The sequence below is a fragment of the Ostrea edulis genome, chromosome 4 (genome assembly GCF_947568905.1).
Source record: "Ostrea edulis chromosome 4, xbOstEdul1.1, whole genome shotgun sequence".
Lineage (NCBI taxonomy): Eukaryota > Metazoa > Mollusca > Bivalvia > Ostreida > Ostreidae > Ostrea > Ostrea edulis.
The window spans coordinates 80,777,841-80,795,419 of NC_079167.1; the positions used below are offsets into that span (position 1 = coordinate 80,777,841).

Sequence of the window (17,579 nt, forward strand, 5' to 3'; positions counted from 1 at the left end):
TCAATATAATCTAATATAACCAGGAATCAATATAATCTAATATAACCAGGAGTCAATATAATCTAATATAACCGGGAGTCAATGTAACCTGATATAACCAGGAGTCAATATAACCTGTTATAGCCGGGAGTCAATATAACCCGATATAACGAGGAGTCAATATAATCTAATATAACCAGGAGTCAATATAACCTGATATAGCCGGGAGTCAATATAACCCGATATAACGAGGAGTCAATATAATCTAATATAACCAGGAGTCAATATAACCTGATATAATCGGAAGTCAATATAACCTGATATAACCAGGAGTCAATATAATCTAATATAACCAGGAGTCAATATAACCTGATATAACAGGGAGTCAATATAACCTGATATAACCGGGAGTCAATGTAACCTGATATAACTGGGAGTCAATATAACCTGATATTACCAGGAGTCAATATAACCTGATATAGCCGGGAGTCAATATAACCTGATATAACCTGGAGTCAATATAACCCGATATAGCAGGGAGTCAATGTAACCTGATATAACCAGGAGTCAATATAACCTGATATGACAGGGAGTCAATATAACCTGATATAACAGGGAGTCAATATAACCTGATATAACCAGGAGTCAATATTACCTGATATAACTGGGAGTCAATATAACCTGATATGACCCGGAGTCAATATAACGTAATATGACCAGGAGTCAATATAATCTAATATTACAGGGAGTCAATATAACCCGATATAACCAGGAGTCAATATAACCTGATATAACCAGGAGTCAATATAACCTTATATAACCAGGAGTCAATATAATCTAATATAACAGGGAGTCAATATAACCTGATATAACAGGGAGTCAATATAACCTGATATAACATGGAGTCAATATAACCTGATATAACCAGGAGTCAATATAACCTGATATAACCGGGAATCAATATAACCTTATATAACCGGGAGTCAATATAACCTGATATAACCGGGAGTCAATATAACCTAATATAACCAGGAGTCAATATAACCTGATATAACCAGGAGTCAATATAACCTGATATAACCGTGAGTCAATATAACCTGATATAACCAGGAGTCAATATAACCTGATATAACCGGGAGTCAATATAACCTGATATAACCAGGAGTCAATATAACCTGATATAACCGGGAGTCAATATAACCTGATATAACCGGGAGTCAATATAACCTGATATAACCAGGAGTCAATATAACCTGATATAACCGGGAGTCAATATAATTTAATATAACCGTGAGTCAATATAACCTGATATAACCAGGAGTCAATATAACCTGATATAACCGGGAGTCAATATAACTTGATATAACCAGGAGTCAATGTAACCTGATATAACCAGGAGTCAATATAACCTGATATAACCAGGAGTCAATATAACCTGATATAGCCGGGAGTCAATATAACCCGATATAACCAGGAGTCAATATAATATAATATAACCGTGAGTCAATATAACCTGATATAACCAGGAGTCAATATAACCTGATATAACAGGGAGTCAATATAACCTGATATAACCAGGAGTCAATATAACCTGATATAACCGGGAGTCAATATAACCTGATATAACCAGGAGTCAATATAACCTGATATAACAGGGAGTCAATATAACCTGATATAACCAGGAGTCAATATAACCTGATATAACAGGGAGTCAATATAACCTGATATAACCAGGAGTCAATATAACCTGATATAACGAGGAGTCAATATAATCTAATATAACCAGGAGTCAATATAACCTGATATAACCAGGAGTCAATATAACCAGGAGTCAATATAACCAGATATAACTGGGAGTCAATATAACCTGATATAACAGGGAGTCAATATAACCTGATATAACAGGGAGTCAATATAACCCGATATAACCAGGAGTCAATATAATCTAATATAACCGTGAGTCAGTATAACCTGATATAACCAGGAGTCAATATAACCCGATATAACTGGGAGTCAATGTAACCTGATATAAATGGGAGTTATTCCATTTGGAACAAAATTGGAATGTCATGATTTGGCTTGTTGTATTGATTTTTATATGTTTATATGTTTACTCCTTTATCCAGTGGATGTACCCATTATAATCATAAATTCCAATTATCACACTATACTTTCCTATGCCGTTTTTGACGTCTCAAATAAATGTCAATTTTACACATTTTGTTTACAATATGTAAGGAAGAAAAATTCTTAACAATACAGTAACTTAAATGAATAACTGGCAGGGGTGTGGGTGTCTTTTCTATCCCCTCATCAACGCTCAGCGATAAAATAAAACCCACACAACTCATTGAATATAAATCATATCAAACCACAACCCATGGGAGATCCTATATATACTGTATAGCTTTATTCCCTTTGTGTCTTGATATATCATGATATAATAACACTGTCACAATATTGAATTCTATGGCATATCCTTGGCATTCACACTAAACTTTAAAATTCTGAAACAAAAACTCAACCTGATTCAAATAAATCATAATTTATATTGTGTAAATGTATGACTAGCATCACAAGATAGAATAAAAATATGATATAATGCAATCACTTGCACACAACACATTTATCACAATTACTTTTGATGTCTTATATTTCATTTAAAAATGAGGAAAATAGTTCCTTATTCATAATATTAAATCCTGTAACAGCTTAAAGAGTAATGAAACTCACACTAAATGTAAAATTGTATGGAATGAATAGAATATCATATATATTGTAAATAAAAATACCTGCAAACAAAGACTGCTGTAACAAACTGTCTATCAGAGGTATTCATGAACAATCATTTACATACAGGTAACACGTCAACACTAAGTTATTCTGTAGTATGTATCTTGATGTAAGGAAAATAGATATTTTATTGAGATTAATACTGACATCTTTATATTAAGTTGTAAATGTTAAAAACAGATATTTATTTTGATAAGCAACACTGCAGGAGAGAGAGAGAGAGAGAGAGAGAGAGAGAGAGAAAGTACATAAAACATTATGATTAATGTATATAGTACTATGCCTTTAAGATGGCAAAGATAAGGGTGATTTGCTTGGTTTGCAGAAATACAGTATTACGCCATTTCATAAATTCATGTAATAAAAATTAATTGGACATATTTACAATTCAACTAATTTTTCAACAATTACAATTTATAGTTCATTAGTTGATATGCAACAATAAATCAAGTATAAAATTACAAATGAGGTAAAATAACTCCAATCTGATTAAAAGACAGATCTCTCAAATAATGCAGAACTAGCTCATTGTGCTGTGTGCTATATCTATCTGTATAAGTATTTCCAACACATTTATAATATCACATTCAAAAGTGAGCATTTTCATTGTGATCACATGATAAACATGGACTTTGTATAACAATTCTATAAAAGGCCAAGTTCAAGTTTGAGGAACATTTTGAGTGAAGGATTATCAATCTTGTCTATTTCCTTTTTGGCACGATCATTTCCATCTTTCTCATAATATTTCCTCACTTCATCTGCATACATGATCCACACACAGTTTGCACATCCGCTCATACAACAGTCCACAGGAGGCTCAGGGGGCATCCCCTTCCCTGGTATCACATCCCTGGAACAACTAGATGGAGAGTCACTGCTATCTTCATTTATGTAAACACTTAATCCAGGGTCCGCAGAATGATTAACAATGTCTGTATCAGGAGTACTTGATGATACTTCTAGTGTATCACTGGGCAAATTACCTGTACATGAATTTTGTGTTGTTAATTTTTCACCGACCCGTGTACCATTGCTTCTGATCTGGTTATAAATCCAAGTGTTTTGCTGAATATTTTGTCCGACACAGCCTTGATTCATACGACCCCATGATGGCTGATGCTCTAAATTCTTCACTAGGTAGGAAACACAACCTCTGAAGATTCTCATCACTCTATAAATACAGAAGGACACTCCAATTCACAACAGTTGACAGTCAGGGCTTCTCGTCGATAATATCTAAACACGTATAATGTGAACGTTTACTTTCAACAGTATCTTCCTGACTGGTGATTTTCTAAACATCGATCTCATTATTAGACATCACACAAGTAAACATGTTTCTATAGTACATACAGGACATTTACTTACAACTTTTGAAGTTTATCTGAACTTTTGGCAGACGTCAATTCACCTAAATATTTAAAGATATTTACGTGTATTCTCACCAGTACTCTAGAAATTTACCTTCATAGTAAAAACACAGTTTTGCAATCCCTTTTTTACCGACACAGCACTGTGACTGTGTCCTTCAGCTGTATAAGGAATACCGGAACTGCACACTACGTCACAAAAATTTGCGCCCTACGTTGTATGCATGTAAACATTACAGCGTGTAGTGAGTAAGTCTAAAATGGGGAAAATTGGCAAATTACAAAAGAGTAGAAAGCACAAGAAACTGAAGAACGTTGATTCTGAATATTTCAATGAGTCAAGAAGGTATTTCAATATACTAATCTGATGAAATCTATCAAACGATTTGCATCAAGTTTGTATTTCAGTGCGAATTTCCTCATTAATTCCACAGGTGTTTGGGTCATAATACACATCTAACCTTATACATATGTAAATAATCAACATGTATAAGGTTAGATGTGTATTCATATATCATGACCCAAGCACCTGTGATTAATTCTTATTATTAGGAAAAAGCCTTCCAATTTACCTCCAACAAATGCTGAACAAGACATTCCCAGGAAAGTGCAAACCATATCAAAATTTAAAGGGAAAACACCCAGACAACTACAGAAAGAGTATATAAGAGATAACAGCAAATCAGGTTTGAAGTCTTATAAACATCTATATACTGATATACACAGTTTCTAAGTAAACATGCAGGTTGGGAATACTTCCCCTATAGCGAGATATTCTCACAAAAACACGATTATCCCTCCAAAACGAGAATAAATATATCCCGTACAACCGAGAAAAACACCCGTGGTTTACATCTCTTCATGTTTCATGTGAAAAGAAGAAAAAGTACTAAAATGTCTTATACTTGAACTTCTGCAAAATATATTAATCAAAACAAAAAAACTCATGAATAGATGTGCAGCCTCCTTCCCTCTTACACAGCAACGTAAATATGAAATTTATTGACTGTGTTGTAACTTTTTGCATCATGCTGAATGTGTGTCGCATTTATTCAGCATTGCACGGAATTTGTCGTTATTTTCAATAAAGACACCAAAAAAACACCTGTTTATGGTAATGTTTATTTCTTGCAAAAAACACCTGTTTATGGTAATGTTTATTTCTCGCTAAAGAGTGATAATCGCGTTTTAACAAGAAGATCTCAACATAAGGGAGTTGTTCCCAATCTGTTTAATAATGAATTCTTGAGTTCAAGTAAATCTTAACTTTTATAGCTAAAAGTTTTAAGAAACAAAATACTTTAGATATTTTGAAATGTGCAGTAAGATAGATGGTTGTCAGGTTATGCAAATAATAGAAATTCCTTTATAACATCAGTTCATAAAGATTTACATGATTTACGCAGGAAAGAAACATGTTTACATGGAGAGGGGGATGACAAGACCACTAGCTGAACCTCCAAAATTTGTTCAAGGAAAGAAAGAGAAGAAGAAAGATTTCATGAAGAGGGTGGAAGTGGAGACCAGGAAAGTCCTTCACCGTCACCAACTCTCTCAAAAGTTTAAGGTAAATTTTTTAAGAATTGAATTAAGTTTCTGGTTTTGTGGGTTTAATGATTGTGTTGTTGAATGGGTCAGTGGTTTATATCCTTTTGTATGCTAAATGCTCTTGTAACAGGAAGGGAGAATATGCAAGGAACAAGACCCGAGATTCAAAACCGGACTCTCCGAATCTCTAGTCAGGTGCCTACCAACTGAGTTATCTGGCAACCGGCGATAGAACCCGGTTGACCATTACATTCCTCCCTCCTTAAATGTCTTCACACTTTAAGACATCAACCCAGGATCTTTATCCCCTGGCAGGCATTTTTACCAGTTCAAAGGACTGGTTTACGGCACTAAATTTAACAGGAAGAGAGAAGATGCAATGGATCATACCAGTATTTGAACTCAGGCCCCCTGAATCTCTAGTCAGATGCTCTACCAACTTAGCTATCTGGCCACTGGCGATCGAACCCGGCTGACAGCTACACTTTGATTCAAAACATATCATCAACGTTACTGTAGGTGTTTGATTGATAGATTTTTGTAAAGTTATGAAATGGAATTTTGTTATGCTCCTGGAAATTATTTTTGAGGGAGAGCATATAGTCACTGTTGTTCCATCCCTCTAAGCTCATATCTCCTACCTAAACCTTTCATCAGAAACTGAACGTGATTGATCACAAATATTCCTTGGAACAGGGATTTTTGGATCAACGTAATTTTGGAAAGGTCAATATACCTTTACATGTAAAAGGAAAAAGTTACTTATTTCAACATGTTTTTGAACAGGGATAATCATATATCCCACAATTAAGTAATAGGCAAATGGTTTTTAGACAAAGGTCACTTAAGGTCATTTTGTAAAGGTCAGGATCAGTAAGAACATATACCTTATATATGAAAAAAACACTCATAAAATTTCAACAGTTATTGATCATTGTGCGAGTCATAATCATATTATGAGGTAGTTCAGTGGTTAGATGCAGTTTGGGAAACATCCATCAGTTTTACTTATATTCTTGTTTATAAAAAGGGTACAAGCACCCTGAATATGGATTAATTTTATTATCACCTACAGTAGTGTTTTTTCACAGACAGAGAAAAATGGGTATTTCTTAGTGGGATTTAAAACCATGTTGATGATCATGACTAATGCTTTCGAATTGAATGTGAAACACTTTTGGTGAGTATGTAGCTACTAAGGGGTGGCACAATACATAGACCTTACGATACGATAAATATCTCAATACATCGATACAACACGATACAAGTATCTCAATATTATAACAAATTGTGATATTTTAACGAAATGAGTATTTATTTGTCTTTTTGACAATAAATCAACAAAATTTATTAAAAATTCAAATCACATTTCAGAGATTTCTCTAGGTTGTTTTTACTACCGGTAAAAGGTACCTTCCCCCCTTGGCAACAAATAGATATTTCCCCTTCCACAGATAAAAAAAATCCCCTTCATTTGTAGAAACTTCACAAAATTGTATAAAAATTTCAACAAAAATCATTTTTTTTATATTCTAAGTAATTTTCTATAATTGTCAGACTTACAATATAGATAAAATGAGTAATCATTAAATATAAAATGGTCAGTAACAACTAAATGCTGGATAAAACCCTGCATTTGCTTTGTATGTTACCATCCCTATGTATTATTTTCTACACTGGTAGCCATTTTCCATGCTCACACAATAATGACAACAAAAGACATGGATTCTTATTGGACTGTAGACATTCAGTCCACCATTCGTAATACATCTGGTATTGACATCACGTGGGGATCTGGGATAGAATAGGTCCTCAATGCCCCCTTGCTTGTTGTAAGAGGTGACTAAATGGGGCGGTCCATCGGATGAGACTACAAAAACCCAGGTCCCGTGTCACAGCAGGTGTGACACGATAAAGATCCCTCCCTGCTCAATGGCCATAAGCGCCGAACATAGGCCAAAATTTTGCAGCCCTTCACTGGCAGTGGCGACGTCTCCATATGAGTGAAATATTCTCGAGCAGAACGTTAAACAATATTCATTCATTCATTGTTGTATTGACATACTTAGTTTTCCAATTCCAAATTTTTAGCCGAGTTGCAACGAAGTTGAACTCGGCTATTGGTTTGGTGATGCGGGCAGTTGGGCGTCAACAATTGGTTTCCGAATAATAACTTGAAAAGTTTACAATCTAATCAAATGAAACTTTGATATATTGTTGGGTACCAGGTAAGGACGACCCCTATTGATTTTGGAGAAAATGGGTCAAAGGTCAAGGTCACAGTGACCGAAAATAGAATGAAAATTTAAGAAAAATTTAGTTTCCAGATGATAACTCAGAAAGGTTACATCCGAATCAAATGAAACTTAGATATATTGTTGGGTACCAGGTAAGGAAGACCCCTATTGATTTTGGAGAAAAAAGGTCAAAGGTCAAGGTCACAGTGACCGAATATAGAATGAAAATTTCAGAAATATTTGGTTTCCGGATGATAACTCAGAAAGTTTAAATCCGAATCAAATGATACTTAAAGATATTGTTATGTACCAGGTAAGAAAGACCCCTATTGATTTTGGAGAAAATGGGTCAAAGGTCAAGGTCACAGTGACCGAAAATAGATTAAAAAATTTTTTTAAAAATTGGTTTCCGGAGGATAACTCGAAAAATTTTAATTTGAATCAAATGAAACTTGGATATTGTTGTTTTTAACATATTTTATTGATGAAATCAAAAGGATTGGGAACAAGTTCTGACAACTTACAAGTCCCTCTCCTTAAAATATTACAATATGTCATGCAAGGTAATAATTAACTTGGATATATTGTTGGATACCAGCAAAGCAAAGCCCCTATTGACTTTGGAGAAAAATGGTCAAGGTCACAGTGACCGAAAATAGATTGAAAACTTCAGACAAAATATGGTTTCTGGACAGTAACTCGAAAAGTTTAAAACTGAAATTAGTTCTTCACAATTATAGATATGCCACATCATTCCTGACTTTACAATGTATCCCATGCAACTCGGCTCATGCACCCCAGGGTGCATGTACATTGATTTTTGAAAGGTAGTTTGTGTATTGTTTTATACTAATATTACAATGCACAGTATCGTATAGCGCATCTTAATGAGAAACATCACTAATCATCATATACTAATGATTATGATTAGAAATTAAAACATTTTTGATGAGGATGATTAATGTTTCTGATTTGAATATAAACACTTTTGATGATTAGTATTTCTGAGTGACTATAAACATTTTTGATGAGGATGATTAATGTTTCTGATTTTTGATGAGGATGATGATGAATATAAACATTTTTGATGAAGATGATTAATGTTTCTGATTCAAATATAAACATTCTTCTTTTCCCAGATGGACATGGATGCCCTAGAAGCAGGAGAAATTAAAAGAGACAAGAAAAAGATGACTGATGGCCAAAAAAAGTAAATGTAGACACATGTATTTTTAAGTAATGGAAAAAAATTGCAACTGATAGAAAAGACACTCATAGGCATAAGTATTGCAGATTTCTATCGTACAAATTAGATAGTCTTTCATCTTGAAAATTTCAGATTTCTATACATATCTATTAAAATACTCACTTTACAAATTTTTGTATGCTAGGTGTACTGTGATAGTTTTTATAATAATGGTTACTTTCAGTACTTTGATTATAATAATGGTTACAGGAGATTGCTGCAGAAGAAGCAAAAGAAGTCCGAGAAGAAGAGAAAGAATTTTAATGAGTTTGATGATTTTGAAGGTAATTTGGTAGAATGGACTAAAGGCTAATAATCTCTTCAAATCCCTGATGAAAGATTAATAGAATCCTTCATTAGTACGAGTGTGGGATAGGGAAATTCCACCGAGGGGACGAGATTCGCAGTCTAGGGTGAGGCTTTGCTGAGTCCTAGATAGCGAATCTTGTTCCAGAGGTGGAATTTCCCTATCCCACACGAGTAATAATGGAGGATTATTTTTCTCACATTTTACCTACAGTTTAGTGCATAAATTTAGGAGCTTTGAGAAAATTCTAAATTATCAAAATTCTCATTTGAACTTCAATGCAAAAATTAATTAAATAGGCAGAAAGAGCATACCCAAAAATGGTTTATTGGTTTATACTGTAAGTGTAAACTAAAAACCCCAAGGTTGTCCAACAGAAACCTATATACATTAAAATTTAAAGATAACAATGCAAAATATTTTTGCTTCACCTTGTAACGTAAATCTTCACCGTATAACGTAAATCATAGAAAATATATGACGTCACAATCAAATGACGTTGCAGCAGTGTGAGACAGAAAAATCTCACATGGGTAAAGTCGATCTCACACTGGTGATAATGTGAGAAAATCTCATCCCATTGCGCATTTTCAGCTCAGTGCAAATATTTCAATTTTATTAGTTCCCTACAGGAGAAGTCGGAGGGAACATTAGCTTTGCACTCTGTCAGTCTGTCTGTCCATCTGTCAGTCTGTCTGTCCATCTGTCAGTCTGTCTGTCCATCTGTCCGTCCGGCAAATAAGTTTTCCGCACTTTTTTATTGTCATGCTTGCAGCTATTCATTTGATTTTTGATACATCGCTCTACCAGGACAAGTTACAGATCAAGTTAAAATATTGTTCTAGTCCATTGATTTTTTGCTATGTTATGGTCCTTGGACATAGAAAATATGGAATTTGAATCTGTCATAGATGGCTTTTATTTTATGGGACCTGGTCATTCTTGTGCCTAAACTATTAACGTGATTATTCACACAAATTATCAGACAACTTAATTTAGGGCCAGTAATATACATGTATTACTATACTTACAGAATGCTTGTTACTGTTAAAACATGTTTTTATTTGGGACTCAATAGTGGGGAAATCCATACATAATTAATTTTATTCTAAGAAGGATTGAGCTGACATGATCTATTATGTGTAGTAAACAAAGCAGAATTTGATGAATATTTCTTGCACAAGAATAAAATTTGGTTTACATTACATAATGTAGAAGATACATTTGTAATAAAAGTAAAGTGTGGAGAAGTAGCAAATATTTACTAGAAGGATGGAATCCAAGATCTCATACGCAAATAAAAATTGTTTTATAATGTAGTGCATGATTTTTCTTATCTTCTATTCAGATAAAGTGAAGTTCGGAGAAGTGGTCAATGAGCCCCCTTCACTCTCGGCTCTACCCAGAAAAGCTGTGAGGGAGGAGTCTGTGCCTCGAGTGAGTTCTAGATCTGTCGTCTTAACATTTCAAAGCATTAGTCATATCAAATAACAGCCTAAAACTTAGATGCATAAAACTTCTGAGTGTGCAATAGAGAGTGAGGCAATTTTTTCATAAGGCTTGTACAGTAAAACCTGCTGATAGAGAAGTGCTGGAGATGAACAAATTCAATGAAATGCAGTTCGTTACATCTAATAAATTCATGATATCTTTTTAAAAATGACTTCTCTGTAAAAGTGAATTCATTATACGCATGTTCTCTGTAACTGTAATGTACTGTATTTTTATAGTCCAGTGAAAAATTTCTGTAATTGATTCGCAGGTCATATAAACATCATATACAGAGTGATTATCAATGCAACGGTTACATGAAATACTATAATGTGGAAAGTACTGATACTATAAAATGTCATGTAATGAAATAGAAATTGGATGTTGGTTGTGTTGGAATAAAAAGCATTAAAAATATCAGGAAACTACACCTACTTTAAACTATTACACAAACATAATCATTTGCAATCTCTTTCAAAATGAATCCTATATTTCTTTCTTGTATGAGTCTTACTAGAACTGCTATTTTGTACAATGTATTGCAGCCTGGGAAGAAATCGCTACTTCTGAAGGAGATCATAGCAGATAATGCCTCAGTAACACCATCAAGTGTTGGATCGTCATCCAAGCGTGAAATCGGACAATCAATCAAGCGAAAACACCTGTCTATGGCACAGCAAAGTAGAATGGATATGGAAAGAGAGAATGCAATAATGTTGTATAGACAGCAAAAAAAGAGAAAATTAAAGGATTCCTGACCCAGTTCTTGGTTTTTGTGCTACAGCAAAGTTTGCCTGTCTGTTCTCCAAGCGTAGTACATGTACATCCTAAAGATTTCAACCTATCAGAAACATAGGGATGTATAGTATATACCCAGTATTTACCCAGTCATCAAATGTTGCACTGTAAATGCTCTAAGCCATGGGTCTAGATCAATTTTGCTATGTTTTACAGAGATCAGATGTTCAACATGGCTAGCAGGTGTGAGGCAATCTAATCTTTCTCCATAATGGTTACCGTCCAATTCTTGGAATGTGACACAGTTTTATATGCAATGCTTGATTTTAGATTAATTATTTTAAATCTCTGTCCATCTGTTAAAATCTTCTGCATGAATGTTTTACAACTCTGATGGTTATGCAATGAATTTTTTGGGAGTTCAATTTGTTTTGGATGACAAATATGTTTATAGACTTATAATCTGTTGTCCATCCCCACCCCCTTGTATTAAATAAAATGTTTATTAAGTGAAGGCGTCTAAGAGTATCAAAATATTTTAGACAATTGGGACATATTTTCTGCCCCTCTCAACTATCTATATCTTTTTGTGATTCTGTCATAGTTAGTTTTCTGGATACTTTTAGCAGAGTTATGACTCTTGGACTATGAAAACAGAACCAATGGTTTTCCGGATCGCACTCTTCTTGCAGGTAGTGGACTGATTTTTGAGTATGTTATTTAGAATGTTTCCTTTGGTTTATAAAATGGGACAGGAAGGTCATAAACATTGCAAACAAAATAATGCAGATTATATATAAAATAAAAAAAGAATTCTGCAAGTTTTAACCAAAGTAAGACATTTTATTATTTATAATGTATTTTTCTATATCTTTTTAAAATGTAAATATATTCTAATTCGTAAAATATCAATATTGTTGACCTGGACCCAGTTGCACAAAGATTAACTGACAGTTAATTTGCCATTAACTTGAACATTTATATAGCGTTAAAGGGGCATAGACACGATTTGAGCTGAAATTTTTCAAATTTTATTTTTCCATTTTTATTGTTTACAGAGCTTAACTAAAGTGTTTTAAATGGTCAACCAAAATTTGAATATCAGTTGTTGAGTTGTAAGTGAGATACAGTCCTCGCAATTCTTTGTTATGTAAACAAGGCTCATGCCATGTTTTTGTTTACATTAGACTGTTTAATAGAAAATTGCGTGTTTAAAACAAAATCAGATGTGCAAAACACTAGAAAATATTTAATTGTGTTAAGAATTAACTTATAAATTGAAAAAAAATCTGCTTCTATAAACGAAACTTTTACTAGTTTATTTAACCTACGTAAACAAAAACATGACACGAGCCTTGTTTACATAACAAAGAATTGTGATCTCTGTATCTCCCACGTACCTCGACAACTGACATTCAAATTTTTGCTGATCATCCACTCTGGACATGGGAAGACATTGTCTGCTCAATATCTTGAGAACCCTTTCCTTGACAGACGTCAAACTTGGTACATCATAAGGAGTAGAACCCTATTGAGTTTGGGTTCACATAATCAAGGGTCAAAGTGAACAAAGTAATATTATCTCCTCTATATTTTGAGAATCATTTGCTTGATGGACACCAAACTTGGTACACTGGTAAATTATAAGAAGTAGATGACCCATAATAATTTTGAGGCCACATGGTGAAGAGTCAATCCACTTTGAACATAGGAATTCCTGATATCTTATTAGTTGTTTTGGCACTACTATCAATGAAATGATACATGTGTGTAACACTTTTCAATTTCACTCACTTTAGTCATAAGAGCTCGCAGCTATCTCTACCCAGAGTTGCCGTTCCTTGCTCTCACAATATCTACCCAGAGTTGTCTTCCTTGCTCTCACAATCTCTACCCCAAGTTGTCTCTACCCAGACAGTTCTGGGTAGATATTGATCTTGCAGTAGGCTGAATCATTGTGCTCGCTATGAGTGTAAGATAAATAGGTTCAAAATGAAGCTTAAAAAGTATAATGATGATCTCTAAGATAATTTCTCTTAAAACACACTACACCTGTTGAGTTTTTTATAAGGCATTCCTCAAAGTGCTCCTTTAATTAATTAGCTGAATTGATACAAAAACTTGTACGTGAGAAGAAAAAATGTCTTGCTCTGGCCTTCAATTCGGCATTTAGATTTATCGACGACGAATTATCTATTAACAATAATAACTTTCATTCATATATCGATTCGATATATCCCCGTGAACTCGAAATAAAAGACACCACAGAGTCGTCCACTTCTGCTTCATACTTAAATATTTTATTGGAAATAGATATTAACGGCAAACTAACAACTCATCTTTATGACAAACGGGATGATTTCAGCTTCTCCATCGTGAACTTCCCATATTTATGTAGCAATATTCCATTATCACCTTCACATGGTGTGTATTTATCTCAACCGATTCGATATGCAAGAGCTTGTTCTGCGTATAGTCAGTTTTTAAATCGAGGCAGGCTACTGACAAACAATGTGATGATACAGGGGTTTCAACAGTCTCGTTTATAGTAAGCATTTCGCAAATTCTATGGTCGTTATAACGATCTAGTTTGCCAATACAACCTATCATTGGGTCAAATGCTGTCTGACGTGTTTCATACCGATTGTTTGGCCGTTCTTGGCACACTGATTTTGACTACGGATAACTCCGTTTACCTGATCAAGATATAGGGCTCACGGTGGGTGTGACCGGTCGACAGGGAATACTTACTCCTCCTAGGCACCAGATCCCACCTCTGGTATATCCAGGGGTCAATTTTTGCCCAACTATCTATTTTGTATTGCTTAAGGGAGTTATGAGATTGACCACTGTGCATTATTTTCACCTTTTATTCAGCCCTTTTGACATAGCCTTCAACTGTAATTATAATTCATTAGCAACTTCAGTCTTTCTTGTGTAACGTTCAACTGTAATTCATCACTTACTTCAGTCAACTATGATTCAATCACGACTTCGTTATAGTTGTATTTTAATCGTAATTTACGCGTTTCCTTATTACAGTCCTCACTAATCTTTTCTAAACTTTCGAACAATTTTTAGAAAATTATCAGTATTCTTTTTTCACGAAACTAGCAATTCTCACGTGATAACACTTTTCTCTGCCTGCTCAAAGAAAATTCATATACATGTATTTGAAATTGAATATTGACCCGTTTTGAGTAGATTTACGGCTATTGGACTTCAATTTTGAGGGACTACTTCCCTTATCTGAATTATAATATTTGAATTGTAACGGAATATACTAAGCTGACCGGAACTTGCTCCACAATTTGTAAAAGGTTACCGATTTCAGCTACTTTCCGCAATTTATATACCTAGCAAGGCCAATAATGCAGGATAATTAATGGTTCTGTTGCCCACCCAAACTGGTATTTCGTCTCTTTGTTCAAAATGACAAGGAACCAGAATTATCACGTTATGCCGCCACTTTCAGTATTGCTAAATTTTCACTCCGTTTTTCTTCTATTAGGTAACACCAAGCCCATGCAGACTTGGACAAACTTTGACCGGTCACATCCCCTGAGAGCCCCATATCTTGATCAGGTAAACGGAGTAATCCGTAGTCAAGAACGGCCTAACAGTTTGTTGAAACACGGCAGGCAGCATTTAACCTAGTGATGGCATGTTATTTGCAAATTAGATCCTGATAACAAACCAAAATTTACAAGTTATTGCATGAATTCCTAATTTGCAAAGAAACGAGTGAATTCGGATCACAGCGTGGAACCTAAGGTCAATGCAGAAAATATATAAGCGAGGTTAAACCAGAAAAGCCAACTTGCACATGCACAATTTCACCAGAAGAAATCGGATAATCGCTCGGCCTTTTCCGTCAAATCGAGAAAAAACGACATTTTTTCTTTTCGACTTGATAGAAAAGATAGAACGATGTTCCAACTGCATATGTAAATGACGAGGTGACCTTTAGTCATAGATTGAAACCTAATAGGATAGCAACCGTTCACAGGGCTTGGGGGGGGGGGGGGGGGGGGGGGGGCGGGGGGGTCAGCTTGCGCAAGTACATGTACATATGCAAGTTTATCGAAATCAAGAAATATCATTTTTTAAATATCCTGTATGGGTTGTAAAAAACAGATTTTAGTGTTCTTAATACTAAATGAATAATTAATCTTCATTTAATTAAATCGAATCGGATTTGTTCTTGAATACATAGTTTCACAGCAACATATTCACTTAAAAGAAACGCTCAACAAAGGAAGTAATGTATCACATCTTGAGATGGACATCATTTGTGAAGTTGCACTAACCTTTTGAAATGAAAAACGACATTCAAGCCTATGAACATCAACAACGATTAAGGTATGGAACTCAAAAGTTATAATTTTAAGGTGGTTGGGTAGGGCCATGTGCAAAAGCGTAATAGCATGTTTCTTAAAACGCGCTATCACGCTAACACAACACATTGTCACGCTAACGCGCTATCACGCTAAAACAAAACACGTCGTCGTGCTATCACGCTAACACAAAACACGCTATCACGCTAACACAACAAATCGTCACACAACACATCGTCGCGCTATCACGCAAATACAAAACACATCGTCGCGCTATCACGCTAACACAAAACACGCCGTCGCGCTATCACAAAACTCGCCGTCGCTGTATCACGCTAACAAAAAACACGCCGTCGCGCTATCACGCTAACAAAAAACACGCCGTCGCGCTATCACGCTAACACAAAACACGCCGTCGCGCTAACACACAACACGCCGCAGCGCTATCACGCTAACACGCCGCAGCGCTATCACACTAACACAAAACACGCTGTCAAGCTAACACACTAACACAAAATACGTCGTTGCGCTATCACGCTAACACAAAACACGCCGTCTCGCTATCACGCTAACACAAAACACATCGTCGCGCTATCACGCTAACACAAAACACATCGTCGCGCTATCACACTAACACAAAACACGCTGTTAAGCTAACACGCTAACACAAAACACGTCGTCGCGCTATCACGCTAACACACCGTAGCGCTATCACACTACCACAAAACACGCCGTCGCGCTATCACACTAACACAAAACACGCTTCAAGCCAACACGCTAACACAAAACACGTCGTCGCGCTATCACGCTAACATAAAAACACGCCGTCGCGCTATCACGCTAACACGCCGCAGCGCTATCGCACTAACACAAAACACGCCGTCACGCTATCACACTAATACAAAACACACCGTCGCGCTATCACGCTAACACAAAAAACGCCGTCGCGCTAACACAAAACACGCCGTCGCGCTATAACGCTAACACGCCGCAGTGCTATCACACTAACACAAAACACGCTGTCAAGCCAACACGCTAAAACAAAACATGCCGTCGCGCTATCACGCTAACATAAAAACACGCCGTCGCGCTATCACGCTAACACGCCGCAGCGCTATCATACTAACACAAAACACGCCGTCACGCTATCACACTAATAAAAAACACACCGTCACGCTATCACACTAATACAAAAAACACCGCAGCGCTATCACACTAACACAAAACACGCCGTCGCGCTATCACACTAACACAAAACACACCGTCGCTAATACACAATCGAACGCTATTGACTGTGTAAAATCGTGACGGCGTGTTGTGTGTTAGCGCGACAGCGTGTTGTGTATTAGCGCAATTTAGCGCGACAGTGTGTTAGCTTGACAGCGCGACAGCATGTTGTGCATTAGCGCGACGGCGTGTTGTGTGTTAGCGTGAAAAAGCGTTTTAAGGTATTCCATGTATAATGAAAGGATAATGAACAATTTTGAAGGATTTAGATCAACATAAATGTTTATTGTTAAATAATGATGA

General features: G+C 35.5%; 1 protein-coding gene and 1 long non-coding RNA gene across 2 annotated transcripts; one reads left to right on the top strand and one right to left on the bottom strand.

Annotated features, from left to right (window-relative positions):
- Positions 1-2,508: 2,508 nt before the first annotated feature.
- On the bottom strand, positions 2,509-4,350 carry LOC130054381 (uncharacterized). The gene is made up of 2 exons (XR_008802694.1): positions 4,240-4,350; positions 2,509-3,946 (listed from the first exon to the last, which is right to left on the bottom strand). It is a non-coding gene; the product is annotated as an uncharacterized LOC130054381 (long non-coding RNA).
- Positions 4,351-4,353: 3 nt separating this feature from the next.
- Positions 4,354-12,226, top strand: LOC125671284 (coiled-coil domain-containing protein 137-like). The gene is made up of 7 exons (XM_048906857.2): positions 4,354-4,491; positions 4,698-4,831; positions 5,552-5,712; positions 9,070-9,140; positions 9,387-9,460; positions 10,832-10,920; positions 11,520-12,226. The coding sequence occupies exons 1-7, from the start codon at positions 4,406-4,408 to the stop codon at positions 11,730-11,732; spliced, it is 828 nt and encodes a 275-aa protein (XP_048762814.1). The 5' UTR covers positions 4,354-4,405; the 3' UTR covers positions 11,733-12,226.
- The last annotated feature ends 5,353 nt before the right edge of the window (positions 12,227-17,579 follow it).

Excerpts from the sequence above, each read along its gene's own strand:
- LOC125671284 (XM_048906857.2), top strand. The coding sequence starts at position 4,406 with ATGGGGAAAATTGGCAAATTACAAAAGAGTAGAAAGCACAAGAAACTG. Across the intron at positions 9,141-9,386 it reads ATGACTGATGGCCAAAAAAA|GAGATTGCTGCAGAAGAAGC; the intron begins GTAAATGTAGAC and ends TAATGGTTACAG. Across the intron at positions 9,461-10,831 it reads TGAGTTTGATGATTTTGAAG|ATAAAGTGAAGTTCGGAGAA; the intron begins GTAATTTGGTAG and ends TCTTCTATTCAG.